Genomic DNA, 22,275 nt, shown 5'->3' on the forward strand with positions numbered 1-22,275 from the left:
CAGGTTGCATCGGGACGCGTTAGGGGCGGGGCTTCGGAACTCTTGCGCTTGCGCCTGTGGTCAAGGATGGGCGGGCGGTGGGTCCGGGTCTGCAGGCTGGACCTGTGGGCGGCGGGCCATGGTTGATTGGATTGAGCCGGGCCGGTAGACGCCGAGCTGGAGGGGGTGGCAGTGAGCGGCGGCGGAGGCTGCGGGGTTCGACTTGGCTGATTGAGGAATCGGCCGGCGGCAGGTAAGAGCGAAGCTGCGGCCTTTTCTGCCCAGTCCTGTCGCTTTTTATAGGGTCGGGCCCTGTTCCCGGGCCTTGTGAGCCCGAGTTCCTGCTTTGCAGGGCCGTGCCCTCGAACCGGACGGAGCGCACCCTCCGGGCAGCCCTGAGGCGTGGAGCTGGAAGGTCAGCCCAGCCAACTCGCCCATTTCACAGATTTGGAAATTCATCCGCAGGGATAGGATTCGAATTGTACCGTACCTCTAAGATAGTTCCAAGATAGAGACCGAACGGGTACTCAAGTTAATTTTTACTTTCAGTCTATCATTCTTTGACCACGCCAGCCTTATTGAGAAATAAAATGTTTCGTCGGTTTCTGTAACTGCAGCCTCCAATCTTGGGGAAGCGTGCTAGTCTGGAAGGAAAGTCTGTGCATGAATTAGTGTTGCTCTTACTGATGATTGACACTTGCTGCTTCAGACTGTAAATACCCTCAAAACAGCATCTTTGTTCAAATGAGTTATGTCGACTCTGTTTCCTCTGCCCTTTGGTGTCTTTGGAATCTATGTGTTTACTCCCACCCCTAATAGCCCCCATGTCCAGCTTCCCCTTGGGAAAGAGTTGGTGACTGAGAGCCTTGGGGAGAGGAGAGTGCTGTGACCTACACTCCCCTCTGATCTGGTGGCACGTGTCACTATGTTGCTAGCACTGAGGGATCAGAGTGTTCAAGGCTTGTGTTGGGGGTGATGCTGCTGCTGCTGCTAAGTCGCTTCACTCGTGTCCGACTCTGTGCCACCCCAGAGACAGCAGCCTAGCAGGCTCCCCCGTCCCTAGGATTCTCCAGGCAAGAACACTGGAGTGGGTTGCCACTTCCCTTTCCCATGCAGGAAAGTGAAAAGTGAAAGTGAAGTCGCTCAGTTATGTCTGACTCTTAGCGACCCCATGGACTGCAGCTTACCAGGCTCCTCCGTCCATGGGAGTTTCCAGGCAAGAGTACTGGAGTGGGTTGCCATTGCCTTCTCTGTTTGGGGTGATAGGGAAACTCTATTTCCTGCCCTGTTCACTTCCATCACCACCCCTCACCCCCAAAACACAGTTTTTTGAGCTCTGCTTTATCTCAGTTTCCTGAGATGAAAACTTCTTATGTTCAGTTGTGGTCCCATGGACTACGTATTTATTTCCTGGAGTTCCCATACCCCCCCCCCCAAACCTCACTAAGTAAAATAAGGGAAGGGGGCCTTGGCCTCAGACTTCTTTTACATAATCTGGTCTTAAGCTCTGTACCTACAAGTTTTCAGCTTACATGTTTGTGTTGATTACTGGTTGGATAGTTTTCTAGAATGATTTCTACCTCTGAAGTGCAATGATTCCACCAGTGGTTTTCATTTCTCTCTGTATTGATCATGAAGAATGTAGCAGCTTACACTTATTTCATGTTATCACGTTGGCAGGAGTGTCCTTGCTGTTATTTGTAGGACAGATGGACATCTGACCAGCCTTTCCACTTCGGCATCCCTCCAGTTCGTTCATTCAGCAAGTATTTATTGAGTACGTCCATGATCCAGGTTTTGGTGCTAAGCACTTTATAAACATTTCATTTGTATCTTACCAACTGTATATATAGTCATAAAGTGGGTAGAGCAGAAAGGTGCCTTAGTATTTAATCCTACTCTCTCATTAATGGGAACACAAGAAAACTGAGTCCCAACAGAATTTGGTGGTTTGCCCAAGGTCACAGATCTACTTCAGGGCAGAATTGAATCCTAAGTAGTCAAGTTATGGGGCAGCTGAGAGTTGGTAAGTCTGGTCTTTGAGGCATTTCCTGTTGAGTTCAGTAATTCCAGAAGTAGCTGGGACAATCTAAAAAGTGGAGAATCAGAAAATGAAGGTTTTTTTCCTTCTAAACAGGAGATATGGCATATAATTTTTGTTTATTACATATGAGGCACACATCATATTTGCCTGCTGTTGCTGTTAAAACTATTTTAGTAAATAGAAAACTCTCCATTAGCTTTAGTAAGGGAATGAATGATGGTGTGGATAACCTAAGTCACTTGGATTTGTTTTGGGGTAAAATGTTTCATTCCACTGTTACATTAGATTGTAGCTGTACACTATTTGAAAATTCATGCTTCAAGCCAAATCAGGATTCCACACAATAGGAGTCCAAGTCAAAGGAGGTAGGAAGTTTGAGCTTTTCCTTTTTCTCTTTTCTGCACTGTCCCTTTGTTCTCTTAGCCGCTCGGAGATGATGGAAATGGCCAACTTACTTTATCCTGCTACAGAAGTAGGTCCCTACTGAATTGTCTGTCTTCTCCTTGCTGGTCTTATCTGCTGGCTTTGTTTTTGCCTTAAGTCTTCAGAGGGCTTATGGAAGGAGGTAATTAAGTTTTCTTTGAAAGCCCTCTTGTGGGGATGTCAGGGTGTAAGGAGAGTACCTTGCTCCAGTTACTGAAATGACACCATCCCTGCAGTGGAGCAGCCTCCTCCAGTTTCTGCTGGGCTTTGAGCTGCCTGTTAAATAAGTCAGTGGAGTTGCAGAGGACAAAGTAGCCAGAGGGGAAAATCAGATAATTTTCTCTCTGATAAGACCTTTTATCTGCAGAATTGATGAGAATATCATCGAAGTAATCTGTATGTTCTGTTCTGGGCATTGCCTGGGTAGCTGACCTCCTGTGGCTGTTAGTTGAGGTAAAAATCACATGGAGGAGGTTAAGGCACTTTCAGAGGAGCCGTGCACAGCGCTAAAGAGCTGGACAGGCTGGTTGGGACACCTGGGACCAGGGCAGCAGCTGCAGAGAAAGCTCTCAAGTGTCCAGCTAGAACAGAGCAAGGGAAACTCATTACGCAGAGGGCGGGCCCTGTGGTCTTCTTCCGCCGTCCTCCATACCGCCGTGTCTCCTGCTTGGTGGTGGTCTGCTCAGGACCCGTTGTTTTGTTCATGCTTGGAGTGGGACTGGGACTAGAATTGGAGACAGAGCATCTTATGTCATGCAAGGGGGAGGTGAGCTGTCCCCACAGGAGACAGGGACTCTCATGCCCCCAGGCCGGTAATGGCAGTAGGACGGATAAGTGTCTTTTGCCTGGATAGCACCAGGGAAGATCTAGGTGCAGGATTCGCATAGTGTGAACTCACTCCCTCACTGCTGTTCTGGTGAAGACGGTTGTTAGGAGGTAGGGGCTTCCTTCGTGGCTCAGACAGTAAAGAATCCGCTTGCAATGCAGGAGACCTGGGTTCAATCCCTGGATTGGGAAGATCCCTTGGAGGAGAACATGGCAACCCACCCCAGTATTCTTGCCTGGAGAATCCCCATGGACAGAAGAGCTTGGCGGGTTACAGTCCATGGGGTCACAGAGTCAGACACAGCTGAGCAACTAAGCACAGCACAGGGCAGGCAGGAGACCCCGGACACCTCTGCTACAGTGGCCAGGCCCACAGGGCCACGCGGATAGCTTTGTGCACATTGGTTGGGCTCTACCCAGTGGTCTGTCCACATAGACAATTCCAGAGACCCTGCTTGAGCTTGGAGCTGCCTCCCTATTTCCCAGCTGGTGACTGGCCCGGCGGGCCTCAGCCTTAGGTCTCGGCCTCTGAGCTGCCCACTGGTGGGGCAGGGAGGGACAGGACCCAGGCTGGCCCCTCACGGTGCTGTGCTCTCCTAGGAGCCATGCGGGGCCAGTGGAGCCTACTGCTGGGCCCTGCCCGCCTCTGCCTGCGCCTGCTTCTGCTCCTGGGCTACAGGCGCCGCTGCCCACCTCTGCTCCGCGGCCTGGTTCAGCGCTGGCGCTACGGCAAGGTCTGCCTGCGCTCCCTGCTCTACAACTCCTTCGGGGGCAGTGACACCGCTGTGGACGCTGCCTTTGAGCCTATCTACTGGCTGGTGGACAACGTGATCCGCTGGTGTGGGGTGGTGAGTGATGCCCAGGGGCAGGAAAAGGGTTGTTTGGGGAGCGCATGTGTCTGGCAAACCTACCCTGGGTCAGGACCCACAGTGGCCTCCTACCCTTGGGAAGCTCCTGAGTCTGCTCTGGGCATTGCCGCGCTCTCTCATGGCATCTTCCTGACCTCCCCGGTGTTGGCAGGTGTTCGTGGTGCTGGTGATTGTGCTGACCAGCTCCATCGTGGCCATCGCCTACCTGTGTGTCCTGCCCCTCATCCTCCAAACCTACTCCGTGCCCCGGCTCTGCTGGCATTTCTTCTATAGTCACTGGAATCTGATTCTCATCGTCTTCCATTACTACCAGGCCATCACCACCCCACCTGGATACCCACCCCAGGTGGGTACCCCCCTCCAGGGGCATGGGGGTGGAAGAGAACTGCAGGCCATGGGAGCCAGTCCCAGGAACGGGGAGGGAGAGTGCCTTGGCGTTTCTGAGGTACGAGACCGGTGCTGCCGCAGTCGTCACGTCGCTTTTCTCCCTCTGCACAGGGCAGGAATGATACGACAACGGTCTCCATCTGTAAGAAGTGCATTAACCCCAAGCCAGCCCGAACACACCACTGCAGCATCTGCAATAGGTGGGTCTCTGGGAACCCCAGCCATGGCCCTTTTGCTGTAACCCCAGGGCAAAACCTAGACCTGCATTTTCCTGGACATTCGTGGGGTACCCTGTCATGTGCCGGGCCACGTATCCTGAGGACATGGGCCCCAGAATGGCCTGCGAGTTATGCGTTATCACCGCTTGGGGAAAGTGAGGTTCAGAGAGAGGGGTCAAGGTAGGCAAGAGACCCGAGTTACCTTGTCCAGTGTCTTGTAGCCAGTGAAGCAGGGTTTGAAGCAAGGCCTGGCTGTCCTCAAAGTCTGTGCCCTTTCCGCCTCAGCAGGATGCTGGTCCTTGTAGGAAAGGATTGGCACTGACATCTCGAGAACCTTGGCCACCGTAACAGAGCCTGTGTCCCTCCCTCACAGGTGTGTGCTGAAGATGGATCATCACTGCCGTATCCTTTTGCTATCTCCTCTGCCTGAAACCTCCTCCTTTAGCTCCAAAGCACCGCACAGGTTTAAGGGCCACAGACCCAAGGCTTCTAGCTTCACCCTGCAGAGAACACTGGGCTCAGGAGAAGTTAGTAGAAGAGCAGTTGTGGGGACAGATCATCTCCTGGGAATAATGTGCTGTCTGGGATGGATCTTCTGGGAGCAAGGCCTCTCTCCTTAACAGCTCTTTCTCTTATAGACTTTCATGCTAACATCTATCAGATGGAAAGAGAGGTCTTGTTCAGTGGGTTGTCCAGTGGGAGTCCAGATAGAACCATCGGTCTCTTTCTGCAGTCCCACACAGATGTCTGGTAAACCTGTTTGTCTGAATATTGGCAGACACATTTTACTAAAGGATTTCAGCTTTCATGATCTCCTGGTGGGACTCGTGAGGGCTTTGAAAAGCTTTAACACTTTTCACCTCAACTTCAGGGAAGTCCCATATTTTCCTGCCTTTGGTGATGGAATCCTTGGGCTTGGATGATATTGTTAGGAACCACAGATAAACCAGAGAAACCAGGACACCCCCTGAAGTTGTGTGTTTGGTCTTGTCCTTAATCCTTTCCCACCAGCCTGGCTAAACAACTGTGTGGGCCACTATAACCATCGGTACTTCTTCTCTTTCTGCTTTTTCATGACTCTGGGCTGTGTCTACTGCAGCTATGGAAGCTGGGACCTTTTCCGGGAGGCTTATGCCGCCATCGAGGTGAGCCCATAGTTAGGAAGAGAGCAGCTCAGTAGAGAGCACTTTGGGGTGTGGAATTTGTCCCTAAGAAGGGGCCGGTAGCACCCCCTTCTCCTAGAGGCTTGAGAGTGTAACCAGCACTGTTTTCCATCCCCTTAGAAAATGAAACAGCTCGACAAGAACAAACTACAGGCGGTTGCCAACCAGGTGGGCTCTCCCCACCCCACTGCCTCCTGCTGCTCAGGCCAGGGGTATAGAGTTGCTGAGGCAACTGGGGCCCACCTGTTAGTCGAGTTGTAGAGACTGGGCTGAGGCCAGTCGAGACTGGATCAGGGGTGTTCTGGGGGCTGCCTGCCACAAGCAGACCAAGTGGCCTGGGGACCAGCTGGGAGTCCCTGGTATGTGAGTTTTTGGCTCTCTATCCCATTTCACCTTCTTTGGGCTGAGCAAGGGCTCTGCCTTGGTGATGGCCTGAGCAGTACAGAGTCCATGTTAGTCTGTGTAATGGGGTTCCAGGGGACAGAGGTCGGGCTGGGCCAGTCTGCCGATCCTTTGCTCCTGGGCTGTCTGCATCTCCATCAGGATCCCCGGGCCTTTTAGGACTCCTTGTTCTGAGCAGATTGTCGGCTTGAGATTGTGCCTCTGCTGCCGTTTTGGTCCTTAGTGGGGCTCCCCGTTCTCCCCCTCCAGTCCTGCTATTCTGGGTGTGATCTGGCCCCCTCTCCAGGGGATTACAGCCGCACAGTTCTGACTGGGAAGTGGAGTGGCTTCCCCTGGAGCCCCGTTTGTGTTGTCACAGCTAAAGGCCCAGGGTTGGCCCCTCCTGTGCTTTACCATCCTGTCCAGACCCGCTCTGCCCCGTGTATGTCCACATGACGATGCCACTGGCTTGGTCCACCCATCTGGCTGCTGCCCTGACTCCTCTGTGGCTTAACCCCTATCTTCTCCCCCTGGGCCTGGATCACTTCCCTGCCTGCAGGTGCTGGGTTCTGGTGGAGACCAGCCGAGTCAAGGAGCCAGACTATGCTGTTTTTTTTCTAGACTTACCATCAGACCCCACCACCCACCTTCTCCTTCCGAGAAAGAGTGACTCACAAGAGTCTTGTCTACCTCTGGTTCCTGTGCAGGTATCTTAACTCTCATTTTTGACAGTTTAAGGGAGGGGCAGCTTCAGAAAGCCTTTTACAGTGCCCACACGCAGGAACCCCTCCCTGTATGAACTGTTGCTGTTCTTAGTCTCACTTAGGTTGGCCAAGAGTAGAGCTTAATTTTCTTCAGCATTTTGGGGGAGGGAACACGAAGGACTTGGCACTGAGGGTTTGGTATGTGCAAAGGGAAGTTCAACTCCTCCTTTTAAGAGCAGATGCATTTTGTAGAGGAGGAAAATTGCAGATGTGAGGGGGTGAGGTGATTTGTTCCGTGATACGCAAGTAGAGATGGTAGAGCTGGAACCTGATGTGCCATTTTATCTTGATCCTTGGTGCTGTTACTCCCCTTTTCTTGTCTCCCAAGCATGGGTATTCTAGGAAATGTATAACGTTTTCATTAGTAATAGACTTATTGCCCCATTCTCCTTGCCACATAATTTATTCTTAGCCCATATAGATGGTTTTTCATGGATGCTGTTTTTATCAGTAGATGCAGTGAAGTAAAAGTTCATTTAGGACCCATCAGCTGGGAGAGAAGGCAGAAGTCCCTCACCAGTCACTGTTGCTCAGCGCAATTTCAGACCTACTCATGGCCTCTAACCCTCTCCCTGCTACCCCCCAATCTTTGCCCTTCTTTTCTCAGTTCTGTGGCACTTGCCCTGGGTGCCCTAACCATATGGCACGCTGTGCTCATCAGTCGAGGTGAGACTAGCATCGAAAGGCACATCAATAAGAAGGAGCGTCAGCGGCTGCAGGCCAAGGGCAGAGTGAGTAGGGCTGGGATTGGGGTGCTGGGGTGAGTGGGTAACCAAACCTGCTGTTCAGTAAAGAGCTGGTTTTTCTCCCATGGTCAGGGCCAACTAGGGCAGGCCTGAAGCCCAGAAGTTGCCTAGCCAATTTAGGCTCAAAATTGGTTTAAGGAAAAGAGTTCCTAGAAACGTTTTTCTTTGCTCTAGGTTTTTAGGAATCATTACAACTATGGCTGCTTGGACAACTGGAAGGTATTCCTGGGTGTGGACACAGGAAGGTAAAGTAAAACATCTAGATCAGCGCTGTCCGTTGCACTTTCTGTGTTGAGAACATCCTACACCTGTGTTGCCTGACATTAGCCACTAGTCACATATGGCTTCTGAGTGCTCGAAACATGCCTCATATGTTAGTGGATTGAATTTTAATTTCATTTTCACCAATTTAATTAGGCACATCTGGCTACTGGCTACTATGTTGGTACAGTAGCAGAGGACTACAGTCGAGTCCTGAAAGCCGTTCTCAGAAAGGGACCTCTCATTTGTATGGCAGTGTTGGATTTCAAGCAGATAACTTGTGGGACTGAAGTTATTTGTGACAGAGGTCCTGAGACAATAAATGAAGCTAGCTCCCTCAGCCCAAGAGACAAAGGTAAATCGTTTTTTAGATTGCAGCTACCGAGGCAGTAGTAAGTAGGTGACCATTGAGTACCTGCCCTCCCTTTTCCTGTCCTCATTATTGCTGCCTGTCACTGTGCTCGCAGTGCCGTTAGAAGTTAGCTCAGAACCTCTAAAGGCCTTCAAGGCACCAGAGTGAAAAGTATATTTCTTGGACTAAATTGGAACTTATGTTACTTTTGTGATGAATGCCAAGGTAGCTTCAGACTGCCTTGAGCTATCTCTGCTGAGGCATGAGGATCAGGGAGGAAGACTAGGAAGGCCTGATCTCAGGAGTATTTGTCTTCTCTTACAGGCACTGGCTTACTCGGGTGTTGTTACCTTCCAGTCACTTGCCCCATGGGAACGGAATGAGCTGGGATCCCCCGCCCTGGGTGACTGCTCACTCAGCCTCTGTGATGGCAGTGTGAGCGTGTAAACTGGAGTGTGTCAGCCACAACTGGAGCACCACCCTGCTTCCTGTGTTGCCTCAAGGGCCTCCAAGGATAGCTTCTTGGGATCCTTGAGCCAAAAGAGCCAGTGGGCCTGCCCCAGGGTACCATGCGGGGACAACTCCAGGACTGACCTCCTGGCTGCTGCATAAGCAAGGCACGACGTGGAGGAATCCCAGGACTCATGTCCCTTTACTCAGGCAAATGGAAGTCCAGCCCCAGACTGGAGATCAGGCAGCTAGCAACCTTGACAGGTTGACCCCGACCTCCTCCAGGTTACAGCACTGGGGTTGGCCGCCACCTCTTCCACTTGCCGTCTGAGGAAACAGCTGAATGGTAGAGATGAGATTCTGGCTTCTCAACAGGGCAAAGATACCAGGCCTACTGCTGAGGTCACTGCCACTTCTCATGTGCTGCTGAAGGGAGGAAAAATAAAGGTATTTGATTTTGTAAAGACTGTAGCTTTTCACTCTTTGCCTTTCCGGTGGGTCAGGGAAGGGGAAATCAGGGTCAGGGCCTAGTGAGCAGATGTTCTGGTCCCGCCACCGGTGCCCCACTTGGAGGGGCTGGATGTCCTGAACAATTCCTATCATTTCTGTTCTAGGTCAAGCAGTGATGCTTCTGAGGCATAAGTGCAAGAGGGAAATAACTGACAGCCCCGTTACCAAAAAATTCTTTATTCTCCAGCAGGTACACACACACCACCCTCCCTGGTCCTCAGGGCCACACACATCTGCATTCACCCTCAGCAGCATAGCTCCTTTTTTCTGACATATAAATGGAAGAGCCCGAAGACCAGGGATCATTCTTCAAACACAAGTAGTCTCACACGCTCTGTCTGAGCCCAGACATTTGGGAAGTCTTACTTCCCAAATCCATTAGAAATCAGGATTCCCGTATTTCTTGTACAGCCATGCGGCAGAGGCCCAGCATTGTGTTGTGTCTGTGGGAAAGGCAGGCAGGAGGGGCCAGCGGTCTCCCTGCCTGGGCAAGGCGGCTCGATGGTTAGTAACTTCAGGTTAGGCTGTCAGTCAGTGTAGGCCAGGGATGGGGGGCTCAGCTGCCAGGGCTCCCCAGCAGAAACCTGTAGGCAAAAAGCATGTTGACGGCATTGGTGGTGAGGCTCACTTCAGTCCCGTCTCTCCCCGTGACCTAGAAACTCACCATTCTCCCCTGGCTGACACTGCTTCCTTACGCACCAGCCTCTTCTTGTCATCCAGGGGTTTGGCTAAGGCCTGGATCACCTGTGGTTTGTATGGCAGCAGCTGTGGAGTTAGAGGATCTCATCTTAGCCTTGTTCAACCAAGGTAACCAAAAAAGCTGCTCTGACTCTACATCTAATACTCTTCCTGTTCTTCACTGACTCCAGACAGTGCTGTGTGGCAGGCTGGCCATTCTGTTTTCAGGGACTCAGGAAACCCTTGCCTATCTGTACTATATAGTGCATACCTCAGTAGCACAGCCGGATGGCCAGTCCTGCCTGCTTAAGGCAGAAAGGCGGCCCTGGCTCTTCTAGGAAGTTTCCAGGCCAGAGAGGGACACCTGCGGTACTCACCACGGGGGTGGGCAGGCGAGTGAGAGCGTGCATACACTGCAGCGCAGCGATCCGGACCGCCTGGAACACAACCGTAAGGAGGTGAGGGGGACCCGCGAAGGGGAGACGAACAGGCCAAAGAGCTGTCAGGGCTCAACGCACCATGGACGGGCTGGCACTGAGGTTCAGGAACTTGGTGACGAGGGTGTCAACGTGCAGACTCATGACCTGGGGCGCTTCCAGTAGAAGAGGCTGAAGGCAGCTGAGGGTTGAGAGCTGCACCACAGAGTCGGGGCACGACAGGGCCTCCAGCAGCAGGGAGAGCAGCTAAGGGGTCACAGGAAGTGGGGGGGGGGGTGACCACATCTTTGATAAGCCTGCTTCTCCCCTTTCCAGCCCCAGCATGGGGGGGACAATGGCTTCGTCCCTGCTTAGAGGCCGTGACGGCAAGGCTTACCGTGGGCAGCTCAGGCAAGAGCACAGGCTTTGGCAGCCTGTTAAGTACATGAGACAGACCCTTCAGGTAGTTTGGCTTCACATCTGCAAAAAATGGAAAAGCTTAGGGGAAAACTGGGCTCAGACAGAGCGTGGGAATTCAATTCCAATCTCTGGTGAAGCTGGGACATCAGCCTACAGAGATTTTTATTTTTTCTTTTTTACAAAAAAAAAAAAAAAAAAAAAAAGCCCCTCGGGCTCAGAACAGGCAAGGTACACCCATTAAAGGAAAACAGTGGGTCAAGAATCTAGATGTTCAGCCCTCCGGTAGAGGCCATACTAGGCTCTAAAGAAGCACTCGGGTCCTAAATTCTTTTAGAGACTGTGGCCTGAACAAAGGAGAGGTCTATATATTTGAGGGCCTTCCTCTAACCTCTCCTCACCTTGCGGAGCAGCATGGAAGCCCCGGACCAAAGCGGGCACGTTATCTGTGAAGAACCGCTGGCGGAACATGATCCGCACTTCAGCATGGCCAGCGCGAGTTAGCACGTCAGTGCAGTCGGACATGAGCAGAGAGAAGCCATCAGCTGCTGCCGGGCCTAGTTCTGGATCACTCAGGAGGCCCATGAGCTGGAGGAAAGAGAGCTTTTGAGGTACGTCAATGGGGAAGGACCTTAAATACCAAGAGGAGGACAGCAGTCATTTTGGGGAGGAAGAGGATCAAGAGCGAAGTTCCTGTTTAGATCCTAGGTTCTGCTTGCTCAGCAAAGACTTACCCGCTCTGTAAGGCAGGAACTGAGAGGATGGTATCTAAGCACTAAGGCCTTTGTGACCTGTCACCAGAGAGAGAGAAAAGTCAGGGCAAGATGCCCAAACCCTGAGAAGCATGCAGGGTTCAATGGAGAGATTTCATTTAACCAGATTAACTGCTCTAACAAACTCCTTTCCGACTCCTTACCCAGAGAAGCAGTGTGAAGGCCTGACTACGACAGGGCCCAGAGCTCAGCCCAGCCTCCACTTTGTCCACAGCCAGCTGCAGAAATTCATCCAGCTGTTGCCCTAAAAAGGAGGTAGGAAATGCTGACGCATGTGTCTGTTTTGACAACAAAGGCTGTAAATCCTTTAAATGCAGAAGCCATTAGAAAAGAACAATGTCATTTTGGCTGTGGACTCAGCCCACTTAGCTCTAGGACACCAGCATGAGCCTGGTATTCTCATAATGTTGGGGTGCTGGCATTAGAAAAGTCTACTTCTAATAAAAAGTATTTTTTTCAAAAAGAGCTGTCCACTTCTAATAATTACCCCTGATAGCTCCCTGTAGGGAACAGGAGGACAGAACTAGACAGAGCACTCTGGTTGAAGCCCTTATCTTCTTACATCCTATAAAGCTTTGCCCAGCTCTGGTCTTGACTCTTGTCCCAAGGGCTGTCCCCTGGAAAGCCTGATTATATTAGCAAACCCTTTTAAAGAGAATGAGTTACTACTATACTTCAAGACTGCATCAGCAGTTGGTTCTCCCTCCAGTACCTGCAGGGTGCTTGTTCAGGAGTCCTGCGAAGCACTTGGCCGCAGCAGTGGAGGAGAAGGGGCAGCTCTGGCAGCAGCTCAGCTCTAAAAGCTCCCCCATGAGTCGGTTCAGCTGTGGGATTTCCACCTGTAGAAAACCTGGTCATGTCATGGACCCAGAGAACATTTGAACTCCAAGAGACAACCAGAAGAGAGTGGCATCAGGGGCCAGGGTGAAGGACAGTGAATTCTCCAGTGGGCAAAGCAGAAAATCAGCCTAGCTGTGACAAACTGCAGCCCAGAAGTCACCTGGGCTCCAGCTCCCTTGGTCAGGATTAAACTGGGGTATTCCCCAAAGGTTGTGGTCACTTACGTTTCGAGGCAGGGAGCAGACAAAAGCCATAAGCAGTGCGACCAGTCGCCTCTGCCCTGAGGAGCCATCCTGTAAGGAAGAAGGGCCCTATCAAGCCTGTCCCACCAGCAAGAGACTTGTGCCCCTGATGACACCCATCCCAGATTTGCCAGAAAGATCTGAAGGGCAGATGTCCCAAGACTGTTCCCCATCTGGGTCTGATCCATCGGACCCTCACCTGGAATGGCTGGAATCTGCCAGAGAAGCTGTTTTCAGGCAGGAAGGAGATGTTGCCGTCCAAGAAGAGGGGCACGATGTGGGCGACACTCTGGGAGGCTAAGCTAGGGGGTACACCTAGTGTCACCAAGGAGCCAGGGTTCGACAGGAGCCCTGGGGTTCCCGGGACTCACTGAGTCCAGGGACCAGAGCATGCTCATTCACACCTTCAACAGATACTAACTCAGCACATACTACATGCCAGGAACCATTCCTGTCCTGGGCCTTGGTGCTACGGTAGTGACCCAGCCAGATCAAATCCCTGTTCCCTTGGAGCTTATCATCTAGCAAGAGGACTCAGTGTATATGTCAAAAATGCTTCACAGGTGACTCTCATGCACACCCATCTGTAGCTAAGAACCACCAGTCCATGGCTCCCCAAACCCTCATCCACAGTCCATGGTGCTAAAAGACCCCTTCTTTCGTTGCCAATAAGACTTACAAAACAAATAACCGCCTTCACATTTACATCTGGGTGAGAGGACAGCTCAGAAGGAAACCATCTGCTACTTCTTCCCAAGAATGCTAGCCTCCCTGGGATCAAGTCGCATGCATGATTATACTCACTCAGGGCTCAAGTGAGTGGTGGCAGTGGCGATGACCGACGCCACAGTGGCCAAGACCTCATCCTCCAACAGGACTTTTTTCAGAACTGAGTGCTCCTTCTCTGCCAAATCAAAACACACACAGGCACAGGCCAGGACTGTGGCTCACACGATTAGGTCCTGTCCCCCTCGTGACTGGGCCTTGACTCTCGTTACAGCAGGAGCAGTTTGTAACGTGTCCTCTAGCAATGCTGTAGCCCTGGGAACCAGCAAGGCACCAGAAGCAGGAATGTCTAATGTGGGCCACAGAGAGTTCCCGAGAATTGCCTCTGACTAGACAAGAGTGGGAAATAAGACTAGCTAATAGGAATATTCTTAACATCAGAACTGTTAGTCTTTTCAAAAACTTAAAGGTAACGTGGATTTATCTTCGTGGCTCCTTTTACACAGCAGCTACCATACACACATACATTACTGTTGCTAAGCATTACGAATTAACTTATTTAATCCTTACCAACTACCCTGTGATACATAGGTATTACTCTCCATCTCCTTTGCACAAGTGAGGAAACGGAGCTTAGAAAGGCTAGATATCTTCACCTAAGCTAGCAGGGGGTGGCTTCCCTAGTGGCTCAGACGGTGAAGACTCCGCCTGCGATGTGGGAGACCTGGGTTCGATCCCTGGGGAAGGGCATGGCAACCCACTCCAGTATTCTTGCCTAGAGAATTCCCATGGACAGAGGAGCCTGACAGGCTACAGTCCATGGGGTCGCAGAGAGTCGGACATGATTGAGTGACTAAGCACATAAGTGAGCAAGTGGTAGAGTTGACCATGAGACCCAACCAGGTCTGCTAAACTCCAGAGCCTAATTCTAACTAATCTAATTACACAGCAACTGAAGGGGAGGGGGGGGAAGTGTGCATCCTTTTAAGTGTTGCTAACACTAGTAGATTTTGGTTCTCTCCAGAGGTCAGCTTGGCACCTTGTGATTAAAGTGAAATCTCATTATGTGGACACAGAATTCAAAAGACACCTCTGCTGGTGCAAAATGCAATACCAGCAAAACCCTGCAGGTGGCAGTGCTGTTCACCACAGTGGAAAGGCTGGGGTGAAAGGAGGCAAGGGTGAGAAGGGGAAAGTTACCTGGTGTGGAAGCCTGCACAGCCAAGGCAAGCAGGCAGGGTACAGCTGTCTGATGGAAGTACCAGCAGCTCTCGGGGTCGCGCTGGCATTTTTCTGCCACTTGCTGGAGGCTCTGACAGACAGCAATAACTTCAATGGTTCCTGGACTCATACTCCCTGTGTGGTGAGAAAGTTTTCCGTAAGGTTTTCTTAAAAGCACTCCCAGGTCTGTCAGATACGGGATATAGGGAGAATAATCAAAGGTAAGTATCTTATTTTGTTAATATAAAGAGCCAAGTCATTTTATCTAGGAGCGGAGATCTGCCCTGCCAGCTCTGCAACAGGAGCACTGATACACAGCGTGGGGGTGTGGGGAGCCACCCTCCTGCGCAGTCGGAGATCTATGTGTCAGTTATAACCATTCTCTTCGAAGCGGTTCTTCCGGATCTGCAGTTCTGCATCTGTGAACTCAACCAACTGCGATCATGTACTATAGTTTTTACCCAGTGAAAAAAAATCTGTGTGTGCTGTACAAACTTTCTTTGTTTAAGGGTCAAACATACATTCTCCTTTAGTTTTCAAAACAATCCCCTCAGCAGTATCATTTCCCCCATTTTATAGAGGAGGATGTGAAAGCTCAATAAATTAGCAGTGGTTTTTCCAGGGTCACAGTAAGTACAAAAGTCAGGGATCAAAGCCAGGCCGTGCTCTGAATCCAGTGCTCTTTCCATTCTGTATCAGGTGCTGGATCATCCTCTGCTGAGTGGATCAACCACAAAGGGCGGGGCAGTACCGAGTGGGGAGCCTGGGGAACTCGAGGCCCACGGCGCGCAGGCTCCTAACAGCCACAGCTGTTGGCACTTGTGAGGAGCAGCGCTCCTCAGACTCCAGGGTGTGTCCAGTTTACCGGGAGATCCTGCTAAAATGCAGATTCTGACCAGTGGGGCCTGAGATTGTGCGTTTCTTTTTTTTTCAGCTGGAACACTGTTTAAGTCTACATAACGCCTTGTCTCACAGAGAAGAGAATACCGGAATAGGTTAGACTTTCTTTCTATAGCAAGCTCAAATTGTGTCAGACAGTTTTATCTGCTACAGAGTGCTGCTTGCATGAGATTCTGCATCTCTAATAAGCTCCCAGATCATGCCCATGCTCCTGGCTGATGAACTCTATTTTGAGTAGCACAGCCTTACAGTGGTGCTTTTCAATGGATTCCACACTGAAATCATCGAGGCATTCTTAGTAATCGTTGCCCAAACCCCACCCTCCTTAGAGACTGAATCGGTTGGACTGCATGGGGCCCAGGCAGTCAGCATTTTCCAGGTTCCTTCGTGACTCTTACTAGAGCCATCACTGGAACCGGTTTTAGACACATCAACTCCAAACCTGGCTGCAGCTCCCCTCCGGCCCAGCTGCTCAGAGACTGTGCCCTGTACTCACCTCTGTTCATCTGGCACAGATGCTGCAGCAGAAGAGGCAACGTCTCCTTGACGATGCTGGGATGTGTGGATATAGCTGATAAGGCTTGTAGACAGCGTGGATGCCGGGAGCACCTGGTGGGCCCATCCCCTCTAGCCAAATCTGACTCCTCTGAAAAGCAACCCAGGAGATCAGGTTTCACTGTGTGATGGCAAGCATGAAGGAGCCCCCCGCCCCAGCAACTTCCCTGGGAAGGAGCAAGCCACAGAAGATCAGAGACACGTACCTGTACACAGATCCTCAGCAAGCTTGGGCACTAGGTGGCTGCTGAAGGCCATGGGGTAGAGAGTGGCCAGGGTTCCTGATGCTTCCAGTGCTGCCACCCTGCTGGGGCACAGGGCAGGTGAGCATTAGCTGAGCTAGGTCCATGGCTCTCTTGCCTAGGCCTGCCATTAGGCAGATTCAGGAGCGTGGGCTTCTGAGACCACCTTTCTAAAAATGCAGGATTCAAGTACCTATACCACTAAGTTGGACAGGGCTTCTTAATGCCCCCCAAAAGAGAACATTCCTACAACAATCGCTCCAACCAGTTAGCAGCCAGAGCCAAGCACAGAGTCCATGTCCTCTGGGAAAGCCAAGGGTCAGGAGCACAGCGCCCTGGAACAGCTGGCTCTATCTTGCTGTCTTATGTTCTCACCAACTCTGGGAATCCTCCTCCAGGAAGCTCAGTCTGTACAGGTGACCCACTGCTAGCTCCAAGTCCCCAGAAGATAGGAGATCTGTATTAGAAGGAGACATGAACCTCATCTTTCTTCCCCAGCAGCCACCACCATCCTTCCCAAATCATAATCCCAAATCCCAATTTGGGATCAAAGAAATCCAAAATCATACAGAATTGTGAGAACCAGGGAATAAAGACTGCTCTTTATTTAAGACAGAAAACCACAGCAAAGGGACCAAAAACTCCAATCTTTTTTCTTTCCCTTAAGTGTACCTGGTTGAGCACCCAACACTGTGAGTGTACGAATGCCAACAAGCTGAAGCTGGGTGTTGGGGTCTGTCAGGGCCATGAACATCAGTGAGCACAGCTGGTCCTTGAAGCCACTCAGAGGTCTTTCATCTAGGGAGAGACAGAGTCCAGATTAGAGGGAAACCTCATTCAGCACTGATGCAAAGATAACTTGGGGCAGATTTTTTTTTTTTGGCTGTGCAGCATCGAACGTGGGATCTTAGTTCCCCAACCCGGCATCAAACCAATGCCCCCTGCAGAGGAAGCATGGAGTCCTAACTACTGGATCAGGGAACTCCTGGGACAGATTTAAAGAATTTAATCCACTGGATATCCAGGAAGTACACTAGGAAAAAAAATGAACAGGTCTCATTTCTTAAGTGTTCTCTTGTGCTACAACTTAAGAACAACAGGTCGGCTGTTCCAGGCTACTTCTCTGTAGCACTCCTGGCCTGCCCTCCTTTACAGGGCTACAGAGTTCAGCACCCCCCGGACAGCACATCTAGAAGACGGCCTCACCCTTGTCTTCATAGCTCCATTTCTGCTGCAGCTTCAAGAAACCCAGGATCATTTCAAGGATTGTCCTCCGCTGGTTGCTCTGTAATGTTTTAAGGGGCATGGGGGTCAAAGACTACCTTTTAATGGATTTCAGTCTTGCTACAATGGAAGTGGGGAGAATTATCGTTGTGCGTAAGAGTGTGAGGAAAAGAGTGAACAAGGGAACCAGCAGCAGCTAATGGGAGCTAATGGGAGCAAAACCCAAGATCTACTATATCTAGGCCCCAGCGCAACACAGCTTACTCCATGAGAGCCATCCTAGCCCAGGGTCCCATCACTTCCTGGAAAGATTCTGCTTCCTTACCTGACTGTGCTTGTGGAACTGTTCCAGCAGCAGAGGCAGCACGTTGCTGGTGACGTGGTCGCAGGCCCGGGCAGACGCGCCTGCAGCCGCCTGCAGCAGTTTGGCGCTAGGCCACACCAGTTTCATGTCCGGTTCGCACAGATGGTGCCTGCAGTCTAGAGAGGCAGCACATCACAGACCTGGGGAGTAGGCTGAATGTTGCCCGGTTCCCCTGCAGGTCACAGAAGCTGGAGGCTGAGCCCCAGGACTAGCAGTTATCACGTAAATTTCTTTCAATTCAAAGCAGGGCTCCAGTACGCAAATCACTGATCTTGGGGGCACTCGTGAAAGGTCACTGGCCTTTAAGAATTTCCCTCTGTTGTATGTACTCCCCTTTCTAGCTGCCATGCCCCATTACCCTGTAGAATGTTGCTAAGGAAGGAGTCAAGGAGGTCCTCAGCATCAGCCCTCAGCACAGAGCGAGACAAACACGCAGTCAGGGAGTTGAGGGCCGCCAGGCCCTCGGCCTCTACCCGCTCACTTGCCGTCTGGAACACCTGTCAGGGAGGGATCCCATGGCTACTGAGGTGAGCCTGCACCAGGTGAGACCCTACCCACCTGCTGCCTATTTCCTTTTTTGGGAGAGGGTGGTGAGAACCTTTAGGGCACAACAATGGAAATTAACCCTTCACGTGAGTTTCATCTCAATTGATGTATTCTCACTAAGTCCTTAGTCCCACTAGGATATTGATACACATCTTTTCTTTCCTTTTCAATTCTGATTGTGCTGCACAGCATGTGGGATCTTACTTCCCCGACGAGGGATTGAACCCACACCCCCTGCACTGAAAGCATGGAGTCCTAATCACTGGATCGCCAGGGACGTCCCCACATACTTTTTTGAGAAACTGAATACCAACCTTGAGCGGTGGTTGTTGGGATCCCTTTCCCCAAGTCTCTTCCTCTCCCCCTCTGCTCAGAGTGACCTATGCCCTTTACCATGGAAGGACAGGAAGCGGGCACTATGGGAGACTGATCACGTCATCAGTAAGCAGCTGGCCCTACCCATATCATTCAACCAAAGTATGCCCCTTGGCTCTCCTGCTGAATAACCAGGCACAGCAACAGAGGGAAAAGGATAGGGCAGGTTATCTCCCCTCATGCCTGACCTGACAACTAGGAGTTAAGAGTAGTCAGTTTATCTAAGTGACACTCACCTCTCTGCGGATGGAAGCCCAGAGGCTGGGGAGGAAGTCCTTTAGTTCTTTCTGTTCGTACACGGCACAGCAAGCATTCTGCCAGGGAGAGCAGAGGTTAACGGCTGTCTATACTCTCAGACTTCCTGGGACGTGCAGCCCCCTCAGCATAACTGCACCTGAAAGAGGTGGCTCTCAGCAGTAAAACCAGCAGGGTTTCATAGCCATCCTACCCAGACCACCGAAAAACAGGACCTCGTCCCAACTGATGGAAACAAGCACGAAGAGGGAGCCCCGGTTAGCCTTTCCTCAGCTGCCACTCTGTTACTACAGAACAGGACAAAACGCAGCTGCAGGCCGTAGGTCAACCTACAGGCCGAGACCCTGGGTATCCCTCTCCTGAGGCCCAGGGAACAGCTCCCCAGCTCTCTAAGAATCAGTCCATAATCCTGTAGCACTGCTAAATTGTCTAAAGACAGCTGGGTCCTCAAAAGAGAAGAATCACTCACCAGAGTCTGCAGAGAATCCAGCTTGGCACTCAGAATCTCAGAGTCCACTTTCTCAATCAGCAGGGGCAGCAGGAACTGTGGGAGAGAAGGAAGAACTGAGCACGAGATATGGCTGGTGCTGCAGCCTCACCCAGCCCACCATGTCCTCGCTGCCACCAGCCCCCAGGGTAGGTGCTACGTCACAGAGTTGCACTGAGTCAGGAGTTGTGACTGTAAACCAATCTCCCTCCCAAGCCATGGCCGGACCCCTAGTGACCTGAAAAGTGGGCTAGCTGGCAAAGCTAAAGAATCTCAAAACATAGTACCACATAGGGACTGGATGACTATCTTAAATGAAGAGATGGTAAAGTTTTCTACTTCGAAGGTCTGAAGACACTTGCAGAATGCCATACCCTAGAATGTATACTGGATCTTTCTTTTCCTCCATGCCTTTAACTGTTCTTTCTTCAGACCCTTCTGAGGGCTGAGGCTACATGCCCCAACTCTGGCCAGACTCACCTCAGCAAAGCGTGGTGTGGAAGCCAGCACAGCTCGAAGACTCAGGATGAGATCTTCTCTCTGGATGCCATGGGGATCATTAGGTGGCTGCAAAAGGGAGAAGAGGCGGGGCCTTGTATCTCTCTCTAGACCATGCCTGGACACAGGACTGAACCTACCAACCCTGCAGAACAGGGTGAGATTTACTCCCAAATTTCCAGAAAAGTGGTACAAGGCCCCAGAAGGAAGACAGCTTGCTCTTTCGTGTTGTTCCTCGGGAAATTTCTGTCTGTTGGGCCTTTATTTTCTATCTAATCACGCAGTTTGCATCTGATCTATCATCTCACCACTCAGAGATAAGCACCCTTAACTTTCTGGTGCAACTTTCTTCTCTGTATATAGGGTATTATGACCATGTGATTGGTAGACACTGTTTCCCTTTAAAATATATATATAGCTTTAGAAACCGTGAATCTTTTGAACACATGGTTTGCCGTCTATTTTTTCACTTCATACATTAGGTGTATTTATTTCATGTTATTATTCTTTCATAGCATTTGTTTTACTGGCTGATTCATTGTGTGGTTGAGCCACAATTTATTTGGATAATCTCCTTTTGACAGACAATTCTATTTTTCCACCCTTATAAAAAGCTGTAATTCTGGCAATATAAAAGCATTGATGATTTCTGTATCAAGAAGGCAGACTTTTTAATTGAAGTATACAGTTGACTTTTAATATTGTGTTAGTTTCAGGTGTACAGCAAAGTGGTTCAGTTATAGACGTTTATATATATCTTTTAGATTCTTTTCCATTATAGGTTATTATAAGGTATTAAATATAGTTCCCTGTTTTATACAGTAAACCTTTGTTGTTTATCTATTTTATATATAGTGATATGTATTTGTTAATCCTGTTCAGTTCATTTCAGTCGCTAAGTCGTGTCCAACTCTTTGCAACCCCATGGACTGCAGCACACCAGACTTCCCTGTCTATCACCAACTCCTGGAGTTTACTCAAACTCATGTCCACAGAGTCGGTGATGCCATCCAACCATCTCATCTTCTGTCATCCCCTTCTCCTCCTGCCTTCAATCTTTCCCAGCATCAGGGTCTTTTTCAATGACTCAGTTCTTTGCATCAGGTGGCCAAAGTAGTTCCAGCTTCAGCATCAGTCCTTCCAATGAATATTTAGGACTGATCTCCTTTAGGATGGCCTGTACTCCTATACATCCTGTTAATCCTGTATTCCTGGTTTATTCCTCCCCAACCTCTTAAAACCCTCTGGTAACCGTAAAGTTTGTTTCCTATATCTGTGAGTCCCTTTCTGCTTTGTAAATGAATTAATTTGTATTATTTTTTAGAGTCCACATATAAATGGTAACATATAATTGTCTTTCTGTGTCTTACTTAGTATGAAAATCTCTAGGTCCTCTACTTTGTTGCATGTATCTTTTCAAATTAGTTTTCATCATTTCCGGATATATACCAGAGGAGTGGGACTGCTGCATCATAAGGTAATTCCATAGTTTTCCATAGCAGCTGCCCAATTTACATTCCCACCAACAGTGTAGGAGTGTTCCATTTTCTCCACACCCTCTTCAGCATTTATTATCTGTAGACTTCTTGATGATGGCCATTCTGACTAGGGGCTTCCCTGGTGGTTCAGATGGTAAAGAATCCGCCTGCAATGTGGGAGACCTGGGTTTGATCCCTGGGTTGGGAAGATCCCCTGGAGAAGGGAAAGGCTACCCACTCCAGTATTCTGGCCTGGAGAATTCCATGGACTGTATAGTCCATGGGGTTGCAAAGAGTCGGACACGACTGAGAGACTTCCACTTCACTTCACTTCATTCTGAATGGTGTGAGGTGATAACTCTTTGTAGTTGTAATTTGCATTTCTTGAATAATTAGCAAAGTTAAGGATCTTTTCATGTGCCTATTAGCCATGTGTATGTCAAGAAGGCAGACTGAAAACATGGATCAGATTTTCCTTTTCTTCTTTGAAACCCCACCAAAAATGCAGTAAGGGGATTTTCTTTCCTTTTTTTAAGATATAAAGCTAAAGGGTGAATAGGACAAGAGATATTAGCAACAAAATTGTAAAAGCAGACAGGGAAGAAGAAAATGACTTAGAGCCAAAACAACAGAATCCTCAGTAGGCTTGGGGAAAGCTTAGTAACT

The 22,275-nt window shown here is 50.1% G+C and overlaps 2 protein-coding genes and 1 non-coding gene across 14 annotated transcripts in view; 1 reads left to right on the forward strand and 2 right to left on the reverse strand.

The window, feature by feature from the left end:
• Window positions 1–26: 26 nt before the first annotated feature.
• ZDHHC16 (zinc finger DHHC-type palmitoyltransferase 16) lies at window positions 27–9,329 on the forward strand. 8 transcript variants are annotated; one of them, XM_055560811.1, is made up of 12 exons: window positions 29–232; window positions 1,660–1,756; window positions 3,872–4,119; window positions 4,292–4,486; window positions 4,639–4,727; window positions 5,119–5,147; window positions 5,757–5,890; window positions 6,029–6,076; window positions 6,911–6,996; window positions 7,661–7,784; window positions 7,974–8,044; window positions 8,737–9,329. In XM_055560811.1, the coding sequence occupies exons 3-12, from the start codon at window positions 3,877–3,879 to the stop codon at window positions 8,849–8,851; spliced, it is 1,134 nt and encodes a 377-aa protein (XP_055416786.1). In that variant the 5' UTR covers window positions 29–232; window positions 1,660–1,756; window positions 3,872–3,876; the 3' UTR covers window positions 8,852–9,329. The 8 variants fall into 8 exon arrangements, with proteins under 8 accessions (XP_055416787.1, XP_055416786.1, XP_055416789.1 ...); XM_055560812.1 differs by lacking the exon at window positions 1,660–1,756 and having other exon boundaries at window positions 27–232; window positions 7,974–8,018; XM_055560810.1 differs by lacking the exon at window positions 1,660–1,756 and having other exon boundaries at window positions 30–232.
• Window positions 9,330–9,533: 204 nt separating this feature from the next.
• The window catches only part of MMS19 (MMS19 homolog, cytosolic iron-sulfur assembly component), a 35,643-nt gene continuing 22,901 nt past the window's right edge, over window positions 9,534–22,275 (reverse strand). For 3 of the 5 annotated variants that reach the window (XM_055560804.1, XM_055560806.1, XM_055560809.1), the window contains 23 exons: window positions 20,114–20,200; window positions 19,616–19,690; window positions 19,128–19,205; window positions 18,329–18,467; window positions 17,932–18,086; window positions 17,589–17,667; window positions 17,055–17,180; window positions 16,758–16,839; window positions 16,347–16,447; window positions 16,082–16,231; window positions 14,665–14,820; window positions 13,543–13,642; window positions 12,938–13,040; window positions 12,721–12,789; window positions 12,369–12,495; window positions 11,800–11,900; window positions 11,618–11,674; window positions 11,285–11,471; window positions 10,864–10,946; window positions 10,569–10,733; window positions 10,428–10,487; window positions 10,037–10,137; window positions 9,534–9,956 (listed from right to left, as the gene is read on the reverse strand). In XM_055560804.1, the coding sequence (XP_055416779.1) occupies window positions 9,929–9,956; window positions 10,037–10,137; window positions 10,428–10,487; window positions 10,569–10,733; window positions 10,864–10,946; window positions 11,285–11,471; window positions 11,618–11,674; window positions 11,800–11,900; window positions 12,369–12,495; window positions 12,721–12,789; window positions 12,938–13,040; window positions 13,543–13,642; window positions 14,665–14,820; window positions 16,082–16,231; window positions 16,347–16,447; window positions 16,758–16,839; window positions 17,055–17,180; window positions 17,589–17,667; window positions 17,932–18,086; window positions 18,329–18,467; window positions 19,128–19,205; window positions 19,616–19,690; window positions 20,114–20,200 (2,409 nt within the window). In that variant the 3' untranslated portion in view covers window positions 9,534–9,928. The remainder of the gene's footprint in view (window positions 9,957–10,036; window positions 10,138–10,427; window positions 10,488–10,568; window positions 10,734–10,863; window positions 10,947–11,284; window positions 11,472–11,617; window positions 11,675–11,799; window positions 11,901–12,368; window positions 12,496–12,720; window positions 12,790–12,937; window positions 13,041–13,542; window positions 13,643–14,664; window positions 14,821–16,081; window positions 16,232–16,346; window positions 16,448–16,757; window positions 16,840–17,054; window positions 17,181–17,588; window positions 17,668–17,931; window positions 18,087–18,328; window positions 18,468–19,127; window positions 19,206–19,615; window positions 19,691–20,113; window positions 20,201–22,275) is intronic. The other 2 variants (XM_055560805.1, XM_055560808.1) reach the window with 1 other exon arrangement.
• Window positions 15,627–15,748, reverse strand: LOC129637161 (small nucleolar RNA SNORA28). Its single transcript, XR_008707369.1, has one exon. It is a non-coding gene; the product is annotated as a small nucleolar RNA SNORA28 (small nucleolar RNA).

This window comes from Bubalus kerabau, chromosome 22 (genome assembly GCF_029407905.1).
Source record: "Bubalus kerabau isolate K-KA32 ecotype Philippines breed swamp buffalo chromosome 22, PCC_UOA_SB_1v2, whole genome shotgun sequence".
NCBI classification, from domain to species: domain Eukaryota; kingdom Metazoa; phylum Chordata; class Mammalia; order Artiodactyla; family Bovidae; genus Bubalus; species Bubalus kerabau.